This window comes from Oncorhynchus keta, unplaced genomic scaffold, assembly GCF_023373465.1.
Source record: "Oncorhynchus keta strain PuntledgeMale-10-30-2019 unplaced genomic scaffold, Oket_V2 Un_scaffold_29839_pilon_pilon, whole genome shotgun sequence".
NCBI lineage: Eukaryota > Metazoa > Chordata > Actinopteri > Salmoniformes > Salmonidae > Oncorhynchus > Oncorhynchus keta.
In genome coordinates, this window is record NW_026290908.1 from 765,160 (window position 1) to 778,054 (window position 12,895).

At 40.9% G+C, this 12,895-nt stretch overlaps 3 protein-coding genes across 3 annotated transcripts in view; 2 read left to right on the top strand and 1 right to left on the bottom strand.

Moving 5' to 3' along the window:
• The window catches only part of LOC118376286 (collagen alpha-2(V) chain-like), a 41,507-nt gene extending 35,063 nt beyond the window's left edge, over positions 1–6,444 (bottom strand). Inside the window, 1 exon segment of the mRNA XM_052515682.1 lies at positions 6,118–6,444. Within this exon segment, the coding sequence (XP_052371642.1) occupies positions 6,118–6,208 (91 nt within the window). The 5' untranslated portion in view covers positions 6,209–6,444.
• tmeff2b (transmembrane protein with EGF-like and two follistatin-like domains 2b) overlaps positions 1–12,895 on the top strand; it is a 168,293-nt gene that overhangs the window by 104,475 nt on the left and 50,923 nt on the right. The window lies entirely within an intron of this gene.
• Positions 7,183–11,380, top strand: LOC127928545 (pejvakin-like). Its single transcript, XM_052515602.1, has 3 exons — positions 7,183–7,892; positions 10,539–10,790; positions 11,016–11,380. Exons 1-3 carry the CDS (start codon positions 7,883–7,885, stop codon positions 11,246–11,248), a joined length of 495 nt encoding a protein of 164 aa, XP_052371562.1. The 5' UTR covers positions 7,183–7,882; the 3' UTR covers positions 11,249–11,380.

Here is a 12,895-nt window from a genome sequence, read left to right on the forward strand (position 1 = left end):
ATAATGTGGACAGTGTGGTGTTGGTGTCATTGTGTTTAGGTACACGTCCGAAATTCTGTTAAATCAAGTATAGCTCACTTGCCACAAACTTGCCAATGCGTGAAGCGTTCAGTTTAGGGTTTTTATGAAGAATGTAACACATTAACACCGTCTCATGACCTATTGTGACCCCAGGAGGTCAGAATGTCCTACCTACTCTTTATGACTAGGTGAGGACATACTCATACCTACTCTTTAAGAGTAGGCCAGGACATACTCATACCTACTCTTTATGAGTAGGTCAGGACATACTCATACCTACTCTTTAAGAGTAGGTCAGGACATACTCATACCTACTCTTTATGAGTAGGTCAGGACATACTCATACCTACTCTTTATGACCTACTCTTTATGAGTAGGTCAGGACATACTCATACCTACTCTTTATGACCTACTCTTTATGAGTAGGTCAGGACATACTCATACCTACTCTTTATGAGTAGGTCAGGACATACTCATACCTACTCTTTATGAGTAGGTCAGGACATACTCATACCTACTCTTTATGACCTACTCTTTATGACCTACTCTTTATGAGTAGGTCAGGACATACTCATACCTACTCTTTATGAGTAGGTCAGGACATACTCATACCTACTCTTTATGACCTACTCTTTATGACCTACTCTTTATGACCTACTCTTTATGAGTAGGTCAGGACATACTCATACCTACTCTTTATGACCTACTCTTTATGAGTAGGTCAGGACATACTCATACCTACTCTTTATGAGTAGGTCAGGACATACTCATACCTACTCTTTATGAGTAGGTCAGGATATACTCATACCTACTCTTTATGACCTACTCTTTATGACCTACTCTTTATGACCTACTCTTTATGACCTACTCGTTATGTTTCAGTGAAGCTCTTCATTGTCAAAATGTGAAGTTAAATGTTTGTCCTCCAATGTGTAATTATGAATCTTGGAAGAAGCTCATACCAAGGATGTAGTTGCGTAGGGCGATTGCTGACCATAAGAGCAATTTCACAATTTTCTATGACAAAATAGGAAGTTTGTCATTATAAATCATTACGTTACTTATCAAAATTACATCTCCCCACTTGTCATTTGAAGTTGTAAATTCTAGGCCTACATCTAAATATAGTCGACATAAGTACTGAGTAAGACAGTGACGCCATGTAAGAAAAAACCAGTAATATAGACTAAGAAATCAGACTTTCCATTCAGGTTCTAGGCTTGATGTTATTTTTGTACCTTTATAAATAGGTGCCTACGTTGCTCTTCCCACTTCAATGAAATCCCTGAGACTAAAGTTCCCTGACGATAAGAGGAAGATGATACACAGCACGATGACACAGAACAGAAGCTCTTTTCACAATTCATCTGTGAATCGGGAAACATCGCTCCAATACAGAAGCACCTCCCATGGCATTATCTAGGCGGGGTGGTGGGGCCTCTGTTGGAAACTAAGGGAGTGAAACTAGGAGAAACACTGACCACCTGCTGCAGTGCTATATGTGTAGTATCCTTGCGGAATCTCACTTTTATAAACTTAGCCAGTTTTATATGAAAACATCACTTCTAAGTACTCATTATGTGGGCGAGCTTCTCCCCAAGAGAGAAGGTACTTTTCAAAAGCAGGAGTTATTTCAGGGAAAACCACAGCGGCCTATATTATAGGTTATGCTTAGCATGTGCTTGTGGCTGGGCTGTATTTCTGGGCCAGCCATGAGAGGCCACACCCAGCTAACTCCACAGCCATGGAATCTAAAGCTTCATCATATGGACCAACTTCCATTTACAAAATGTTATAACATTATTAAGTCAGCTGTACCCAAGTGAATAATGTAAATGAATAAATAATATGTATATTGACTTCACCAACCAGGGTGTTATTATTAAACCCATTATATTCAGAGTGTTGATCACTATAAAAGTGAGGCCTGTGGTTACTGTAAATTGAATCCCTTTGTGGTTTGCACATGGACCAAAACACCGTTCCTCTTCAGTTAATTATCCAATATCCTTCATGTCACTGTGCTGCTCAGCTGTGAAGTCAGGTGAAAGTGATCTTGGTGTTATATTATCAAGCACTATCACACATTGTCCAATAGTATCTGTTTTACAGCTAAAGAACATGGGGGAACATTTTGGAAAGTATGGTTTTCATGTCTTTTTCACTGTAGCGTTAATCTGCTCAAACAATGCACCACAAAAGGTTGGTGGTTTGGGGAGGACGGGCTCGTTGTAATGACTGGAGCGGAATCAGTGGAACGGTATCAAATACATCAAACACATGGTTTCCATGGTTTCCAGGTGTTTGATGCCATTCCATTTGCTCCGTTCCGGCCATTATTACGAGCCGTCCTCCCTCAGCAGCACCCGTACTACACAATACCTGTGACTTTTTACACTAAGACGTTTTATATAGCAACATGGGCCTAAACCCCGAGCAGCAGGTGTGACCTACTGGGTTTGAACTCAGGTTGTCTGCCTACAACAAGTCTGCTTCCACCCGCAGAGCTAAAGCCTAGGCATCAGCTTGATTGAGCTAACACCAGTCATCAGGGCCTTATCTATCTGGAGTTCACCTATCGGATAGGATTAAAGACATAGATATAGAATGAATAGAACGAATGAATAGGACGAATCATTGACTTGAATGGGAACTCCCGTTCTATTCATTCTGTTTCTATGCATTTCATCTTATCCGATAGATGTAATCCGGACAGATAACTTTTAAAAAGCCGTGCCCAGGTGGCAGGTAAAGTTAGGCCTACTTATCACCTGATTGACCTGTCGCTACACAAGCAGACACAAAACGACAAGGAGAGAAACCAGACTCAATCATATGTTTTGTTCCCCACATCAGTAACTTACATCCTTCTCTGTTCAAAGACAGCATACTCCTAAAGTGAAATGGGCTTTGTGGATGCCGACAGTATGAAGCATATTCATACCCAGCATTCATCATTTCACTGGGTGTGTCCGGTCGCTCTCTGGCAAACCCCTAACCAAAATCAGTGGCCTGTTTTGGTCCATCCCCACATCATTATGGCCATGGCGCTCTACAACCCTTCATTCAGCCTTGCACTGAAATAGCCCTGCCAGCCAGCCAGCCAGTCAGCCAGCCAGCCAGCCAGCCAGCCAGCCAGCCAGCCAGTCAGTCAGCCAGTCAGTCAGTCAGTCAGCCAGCCAGCCAGTCAGCCAGTCAGCCAGCCAGCCCAGCCAGTCAGCCAGCCAGCCAGTCAGCCAGCCAGCCAGCCAGCCAGCCAGCCAGCCAGTCAGCCAGTCAGCCAGCCAGCCAGTCAGCCAGCCAGCCAGTCAGCCAGCCAGCCAGCCAGCCAGCCAGTCAGCCAGCCAGCCAGCCAGCCCAGCCAGTCAGCCAGCCAGTCAGCCAGTCAGCCAGCCAGCCAGCCAGTCAGCCAGCCAGTCAGCCAGCCAGCCCAGTCAGCCAGCCAGCCAGTCATGCACACAACACCACTTTAACACGTAGTCTGTCTAAGAGGGATGTATTTTTGTTGCTGTTATTGTAGAGAAGAATTTGTTCCTAACTGACATGCCTTGTAAAAACCAAATAAAAATCTGGATTCTATCCATGTATGTATGTTTGTATCCAGACATCTCTGAGAGAACCTATCCCATTAGTTTTATTTGAACACTTTATTTACTCTCTTGTAAAAAGCTACAATATGAACAATGAGAAAATAGCATCCATTAAAAGTGTTCATTTTATTTTCTGTTTTTTGGGGTGTGATGTTGAGTACAAGGCCAACGTGGTCCAGAGACTGGGTGGCCTGTAAACTGGACTGAACCTGCTGTGAGTGAGAGGTATCATGGTACTTATAAAACAAACCACTTCCTACAGTAAAACAAATAAATACACATTTTAGTACTTTATATTTCATTGTGAGAAAATAATTGTGATATTGAGGCGTGTAAACTGAACACAAACTTAAAACAAAAAAAGAAAGAAAAAGAAAAGAAACAAATAGAAAGATAGGAAAGTAAATATGAACATTGCTTATACAACACCTATAGATGTTCATTAAGGCCCATAAAAGTATCAAACGCATAAAAGTGTAGCATCCTCTCCTTGACATGCTTGATCTATCCTGAGAAGGGCTGCAACAGTAGGGTATATTACTCTAAACTTTCAAGTACTTTACCACTAAACTAACAGAATGTTGGTAACTTTCAAGGAATATATGGAATCTTACCAGATGACATCTAGGGGCCTTTTTGGGTACTTCAGATTATAACAGGTGTCTGTAATTATCTCTGTCCCTCTGTATGGCTTATCACATGAAAAATATATATACAGTATGTATATATATATACCATATACCATATACATGTCTAATAAGATGACTTTTAAAATAAAAAAATGTAATGACAAAACTGTAAAACATCTGAAATATGAACCTTAGTGAATATGAGTTTAATGAGGGTTGTTTCAGCATGAAATATTATTTATATATTTTTACACACTTGTATTTATTTTACTATGTCAATATGTCTTTGTTGTAAATGTTTTGTGGCCAAACTAGTGGCAGTTGTGAAAAAAGACAATAGTTGGAAGAGTTGCAGAGTTAATGCCATTGTTGGTTGGAGGCTTTTTCATTAATTATGCTCTTTTCTCTTGAACCATGTGGTCTATCTACTAGAAACTCATAGACAATATGGACACAGATATAAAACAATGAATATTATATATGAATATATATTTTTAGTATTCAAGTATAAATCACCACAGCTACCATAGATTGCCATAGATCACTGAAGATTCCAGTAACTTTGTTATATTACGGGTAGCTTTGCAACCCTAATCTTTTGTTCCCAGAGGGACTTTTACAAAATGTGTTCCCTGTAGACTCAATATCTCCATGGAAAAACAGTCATTCCTGTACTCTGCTGCAGTTCTGTGGAACGGGTTACCAAGCTACCTGAAAACTGTCTTCAGAGAAAAGCTTTAAGGTGCCACTTAAATAATATCTGAGAAATAGTGTGTCGGTGTGATTAGAGGTGTGATTAGAGGTGTGATTAGAGGTGTGATTAGAGGTGTGATTAGAGGTATGACTAGAGATGTGATTAGAGGTATGACTAGAGATGTGATTAGAGATGTGATTAGAGGTGTGATTAGAGGTATGACTAGAGATGTGACTAGAGATGTGATTAGAGGTATGATTAGAGGTGTGATTAGAGGTATGACTAGAGATGTGACTAGAGATGTGATTAGAGATGTGATTAGAGGTATGACTAGAGATGTGACTAGAGATGTGATTAGAGGTGTGATTAGAGGTGTGATTAGAGGTGTGACTAGAGGTGTGATTAGAGATGTGATTAGAGGTGTGATTGATTAGAGATGTGATTAGAGATGTGATTAGAGGTGTGATTAGAGATGTGATTAGAGGTGTGATTAGAGGTGTGATTAGGTGTGATTAGAGATGTGATTAGAGATGTGATTAGAGATGTGATTAGAGGTGTGATTAGAGATGTGATTAGAGATGTGATTAGAGGTGTGTGATTAGAGGTGTGATTAGAGATGTGATTAGAGATGTGATTAGAGGTATTCTTTGATGAAGCGTCTCCTAAACGGGCACCTCTGTGCTGTTGATAGGGTTGATATAGTAGTAATTGATTTTACTGTAGTTTTTAAATTGCATTGTGTGTGATGTGTCAATCTTGACCACCTACCATCTGCCGAAGAGGACCATAACAGTCCACCACAGTGGACGCATCAGAATACCCATAAAAACAGTTTTTTTCCGCCCTTCATTTTCCACATTGTGAATTCTACAAAAAATTCCAATGAATTGTGTGTTTGTTGTAGGCTTAGCTTGGCATGACGTTTTGATAGCCATATAATTCTCTCTTGGACAAGGTCAGTTTTATCAATTATTCAATTCAATGTGACATCTGTAATGTCGTCTGCGCCTGACGCAGCCTACGACTTCTAATTATTAAATCAATTAAATCAATCAATTTAAAAAATGTAGAACAAAAAGTTAAACACATGAGCAATTCATATCACTCAGTACAAGCAATAGCAATCAACACAATCATCCGTCAGTCAGACCATAAGTCATGCAGTGCAGCCCCGTCCACTCACCTAGGTTGACATCCTGGCTGGTCACTGTCAATACCGGAAACAGAGATATAGCCAGACATAGAATAATCCTGGAGAGCACAGAGGTGGCCATGTCTGCACCTGAGACAGGCACCTTCCCAACACACGTACAGGGCAGAGAGGAAGACGAGAGGAGAGGAGGATGAGAGAGCTAGGCTAGCGTTGCAGTGCACAGTACCATCCAGTAATATCCAGGTAGCCTTGAGAAGAGAAAAGAACTGCCTGAACTAGACCAGAGAAACACTCTCTCTCTCGCTCTCGCTCTCTCTCTACTTCTCTCTCTCCCACCGCCTCACTCTCTCTCTACTTCTCTCTCTCGCGCCACCTCACTCTCTCTCTACTTCTCTCTCTCCCACCGCCTCACTCTTTCTCTACTTCTCTCTCTCTCTACTTCTCTCTCTCCCACCGCCTCACTCTCTCTCTACTTCTCTCTCTCGCGCCACCTCACTCTCTCTCTACTTCTCTCTCTCTCTACTTCTCTCTCTCTCGCGCGCCTCTCTCTCACTCCCTCTTTTAAAGGGTTGTCTAACCTCTAATTTTCTTCCTTTTTTCCTGTGCTCTCAGTCTCAGACAGCCAGCATTCAGCAGATTACTGAAAATAGAATCCGTTTCTGATTACAGAAGACATTATAGTAACAGTAAAAGGCCCTATATATAGGATGTCATGTGTGTCATCCTAGAGCTCTGACGAGGAGGAGTAGTAGGAAGGATCGGAGGACCAAAATCCAGCGTGGTATGTATCCATAATATAACTTAATGAGACTGAATACAAAAGAACAAGAGAACGGGCGGGCGGCTCTGGCAGCTCAGGACAGACGGGCGGCTCTGGCAGCTCAGGACAGACGGGCGGCTCTGGCAGCTCAGGACAGACGGGCGGCTCTGGCAGCTCAGGACAGACGGGCGGCTCTGACAGCTCAGGACAGACGGGCGCTCTGGCAGCGCTGGACAGGAGGGAGACTCTGGCAGCGCTGGACAGGAGGAGCACCTGGAGACGGAGAGACAGCAGCCTGGTGCATGGGGCTGCCACCGGAGGCCTGGTGTGTGGAGGAGGCACCGGATGGACCGGACCGTGGAGGCGTGAGGCGCACTGGAGGTCTCGAGCACCGAGCCTGCACAACCTGTCCTGGCTGGATACTCCCCGTAGCAGTGCGGCGGCGGGGTGGAACAGACCGCACTGGGCTGTGCTGGCGAACTGGGGACACCGTGCGTAGGGCTGGTGCCATATACCCCGGGCCGAGGTGATGCACTGGAAACCAGATGCGCTGAGCCGGCTTCATAGCACCTGGCCTAATGCCCACTCTAGCCCGGCCGATACGAGGCGCTGCGATGTAGTGCACCAGGCTATGCCTGCGCACTGGGGACACCATGCGCCTCACGGCATAACACGGTGCCTGCCAGGTCCACCTCTCTCCACGGTAAGCACGGGGATTTGGCTCAGGTCTCCTACCTGACTTAGCCACACTCCCCGTGTGGCCCCCCCCAATACATTTTTGGGGCTGCCTCTCGTCCCTGTTGCGCTGCCGTGCTAACTCCTCATAATGCCACCTCTCGGCTTTGGCTGCCTTCAGCTCTCCCCGGGGGCGCCGATATTCCCCAGCCTGTGCCCAGGGTCACTTTCCGTCCAAAATCTCCTCCCATGTCCAGGAGTCCAGAAACCTCTGCTCCTGGTTACCAAGCTGCTTGGTCCGGTTGTGGTGGGTAGTTCTGTAATGGCTGTCTAGGGTTGAAGAAGGTGAAGAGGAACAAAATGCAGCGTGGTATGTATCCAAAATATAATTTAATTAGACTGAATACAAAAGAACAAGAGAATCAAAATGAAAACCGAAACAGTCCCGAATGGCGCAAACACTGAAACGGAAAAATAACTACCCACAAACACAGGTGGGAACAGGCTACCTAAGTATGGTTCTCAATCAGAGACAACGATTGCCAGCTGCCTCTGATTGGGAACCATACCAGGCCAAACACATAGAAATACAAAACCTAGACTACAAAACATAGAATGCCCACCCCAACTCACACCCTGACCAAACTAAAACAGAGACATAAAAAAGGAACTAAGGTCAGGTCTATTAAAACGTGACAATGAATGATATTATCTATTAAAATGAGGAGGGTAGGATATTAAAATGAGGAGGGTAGGATATTAAAATGAGGAGGGTAGGATATTAAAATGAGGAGGGTAGGATATTAAAATGAGGAGGGTAGGATATTAAAATGAGGAGGGGATATTAAAATGAGGAGGGTAGGATATTAAAATGAGGAGGGTAGGATATTAAAATGAGGAGGGTAGGATATTAAAATGAGGAGGGTAGGATATTAAAATGAGGAGGGTAGGATATTAAAATGAGGAGGGTAGGATATTAAAATGAGGAGGGTAGGATATTAAAATGAGGAGGGTAGGATATTAAAATGAGGAGGGTAGGATATTAAAATGAGGAGGGTAAGATATTAAAATGAGGAGGGTAGGATATTAAAATGAGGAGGGTAGGATATTAAAATGAGGAGGGTAGGATATTAAAATGAGGAGGGTAAGAATTAAAATGAGGAGGGTAGGATATTAAAATGAGGAGGGTAAGAATTAAAATGAGGAGGGTAGGATATTAAAATGAGGAGGGTAGGATATTAAAATGAGGAGGGTAGGATATTAAAATGAGGAGGGTAAGAATTAAAATGAGGAGGGTAGGATATTAAAATGAGGAGGGTAGGATATTATAATGATTACACAAACAAAACATGACGCGCCAAACAAATCAAAACACCAGCAAACACACCAGCGTGACGTAATGTATTCCGAGATGTCAAGGCAGCCATTTTGCAGCAGAAGGCTTGGAAACGCTCACCAGCTTCACAAAAAAGGCTCCCCTGTAGTTTCTCTGGATTTACTTGAAATTGTGAAGGCATTCACAGACGTTTATTCATTCCATGTCCCCATATGGTCATTTGCACAGTAATACATATTTGTGTCCTGCTTGTCTTATCTCTGTAATAGCCTACCTGGGTAGTCATTCTGACCTTTAGAAAGCACCTTCTATTCCTGGTCAGTGTTCATGGACCAGTGTGAATACAGACATAGTTTACACTGTGGAAACCACACCCATTTCCCACTATTTAAAAAGTCTCATAAATAAACATTACGCTTCATTTCCCAGCCAAACAGCTAAATTACAAGGAAGGCAAGGTCATAACATAACATATCCTGTATGACCTTTTGGGTGGGCAAAGCCTTGGTCTAGAAGTATTAAACTCCCTGTAACATGTGGACTAGTCTATTATTGGTACCAGACACAACCACAAGAAAAGTACATTTGAACATAGACACCACAAAGACCACCACTCTTCTTGCTATTTGTCATGCTAGTTCACAACACAGGAACCAGATGTTTCACATGCTACTCTGGTATTTGTTTCATTAGTCCATTGTTGATATAGTCCCGAGTGGCACAGTGGTCTAAGACACTGCGTCTCAGTGGTTGAGGTGGCACTACCGACACCCTAGTTCGAATCCAGACTCTATCACAAATGGCCCTGATTGGGTGTCCCATAGGACTGCGTACAGTTGGCCTACATTGTCTGGGTTTGGCCGGTGTCGGCAATCATTGTAAATAAGAATTTGTTCTTAACTGACTTTCCTAGTTAAATAAAAAAAATGCATGTCAGCAATCAAGTTTTCAAGATATTGAACTTTCATCAACATTTGATGTATGCAACATTTGGGTATCATACAACATTTGGGACTATATCAATAACATTTGGGACTATATCAACAACATTTGGGACTATATCAATAACATTTGGGACTATATCAATAACATTTGGGACTATATCAATAACATTTGGGACTATATCAATAACATTTGGGACTATATCAACAACATTTGGGACCACACCAATAGATAGCTTTTTGGTGGAGTTTTCCTTTAAGGTGTGTAACTCTGATCCATTTACATTTGATCAGATTCCCTAACCAGCTACAATTGAACTATTGATACTTACACTGATATCACTTTTCAGCGCTCAGGGCAGCATTATTGATAGACATCTAGGGCCTCAAAGACATAGTAGCACAGGAAGTACTGCATAACCCATTGGTGAGCTCACTGGTCACATGACAGGAAGAATGAAGGCAACTACCTGTCCAATCACGTTATGGGACAGCTTGTCCCCCATATCCCCTTACATGGTGTCTCCATTATTCATTAGCCCTGAGCTGCACAGCTGAATGACTCTACCTGTTTGAAAGACATCTATTCAGAACAACTGTCCACCTGTGCAGAACTTCCCAATGTGAACTCACCAAAGACAAGAAAAAGAGAAAAACGTATTTAATAGTGTAAACTAAAGGATTCACATTTGCCTGGACAGCGGACACTTACATACCTGTCACTGCCTTGCATTTCCAGCAGTGACTCCTGCACCCGTCTGCTGTTCCCTGGTCACCGGTATGTTCGCTGCGGCAACTAAGAACTTTGTGAAGCAGGTGGGAGACACAGGTCGGTTGATCCCTGTACCGAGCCTGAGTGAGGCTGACCGCTACCAACCCCTCAGCCTGGTCACCAGGAAGAGGAAGAGACACTTCTGGAAGAAAACCAAGTACGCCTCAACCCCCTTCTCCCTGAAAGACATCCTGGTGGGGGAGAAGGAGATCACAGCAGGTAGAGTCCAGTGAGGGGAGGAATGCATGTTTATCAGCAGCTATTAACGCCTATGTCATTCATTATAGTGCATTATGAATAGCTTATAAGGTATTATAATGGGCTTATAATGCATTATGACTGTCTTTGACTTTGAAAAAGTAAAGCATGTGTTTCTGCAGATGTAAAGCTAGTCTCATACAATATCAGATGCCTTTAACAATGTCTTTTATTCCATTCAAACAGGGGTGTCGTCCTACCAGCTCCTGAACTATGAGGACAAGTCTGACGTGGCCCTGAACGGCAGATTAGGGAACCACCTGATGAACGACGTGGGGTTCAACATCAGTGGTTCAGACTCTGTGGCTGTCAAAGCCTCCTTTGGGATCGTCACCAAACACGAGGTAGAGGTCCCAACTCTGCTCAGGGAACTCAACTCCAGGTACACTGCAGGTGGTGGAAAATGGCTTAGAATTTAATCCATTTCATTCTGGTTTTGTTTCTGATAAGATATTACCAAGTGTCATAATGGTGATGACAAACAACTAATATGTCAGGTTAGTTAATATATAACTACAATGATTAAATGTCACTATTTTGACATAACTACAATGATTAAATGTCACTATTTTGACATAACTACAATGATTAAATGTCACTATTTTGACATAACTACAATGATTAAATGTCACTATTTTGACATAACTACAATGATTAAATGTCACTATTTTGACATAACTACAATGATTAAATGTCACTATTTTGACATAACTAAATGTCAATGATTAAATGTCACTATTTTGACATAACTACAATGATTAAATGTCACTATTTTGACATAACTACAATGATTAAATGTCACTATTTTGACATAACTACAATGATTAAATGTCACTATTTTGACATAACTACAATGATTAAATGTCACTATTTTGACATAACTACAATGATTAAATGTCACTATTTTGACATAACTACAATGATTAAATGTCACTATTTTGACATAACTACAATGATTAAATGTCACTATTTTGACATAACTACAATGATTAAATGTCACTATTTTGACATAACTACAATGATTAAATGTCACTATTTTGACATAACTACAATGATTAAATGTCACTATTTTGACATAACTACAATGATTAAATGTCACTATTTTGACATAACTACAATGATTAAATGTCACTATTTTGACATAACTACAATGATTAAATGTCACTATTTTGACATAACTACAATGATTAAATGTCACTATTTTGACATAACTACAATGATTAAATGTCACTATTTTGACATAACTACAATGATTAAATGTCACTATTTTGACATAACTACAATGATTAAATGTCACTATTTTGACATAACTACAATGATTAAATGTCACTATTTTGACATAACTACAATGATTAAATGTCACTATTTTGACATAACTACAATGATTAAATGTCACTATTTTGACATATAATTACAATGATTAAATGTCACTATTTTGACATATAATTACAATGATTAAATGTCACTATTTTGACATATAGAGAGCTTGACTATAATGTTCTATCTGTATTTTGTCAACATTAAATGTACTATTTTACAATGATTAAATGTCACTATTTTGACATACCATACAATGATTAAATGTCACTATTTTGACATAACTACATAAATGTCACTGACAATGATTAAATGTCACTATTTTGACATAACATGAGGGTTCACAATGATTAAATGTCACTATTTTGACATCTACAATGATTAAATCATGATTTTATATTTTGACATAACTACAGATGGATTAAATGTCACTATTTTGAATAGACTACAATGATTAAATGTCACTATTTTGTATATTACACCTGATTAAATGTCACTATTTTGACATAACTACAATGATTTGTGTTCTGGTGTCTTCCCACTATATTAAATGTCACTATTGGATCACTGTCTGATTAAATGTCATTTTGACATCCAAAGAAAGTAAATGGCTATTTTGGATTAAAGTGTTTTTGCATTGTCATGATTAAATCACTATTTTACATAACTACGTGATTAAATGTTCTCTCAGTTCATAACACAATGCTGGCACTAGACGGATTAAATGTCACTATTTTGACATAACTACA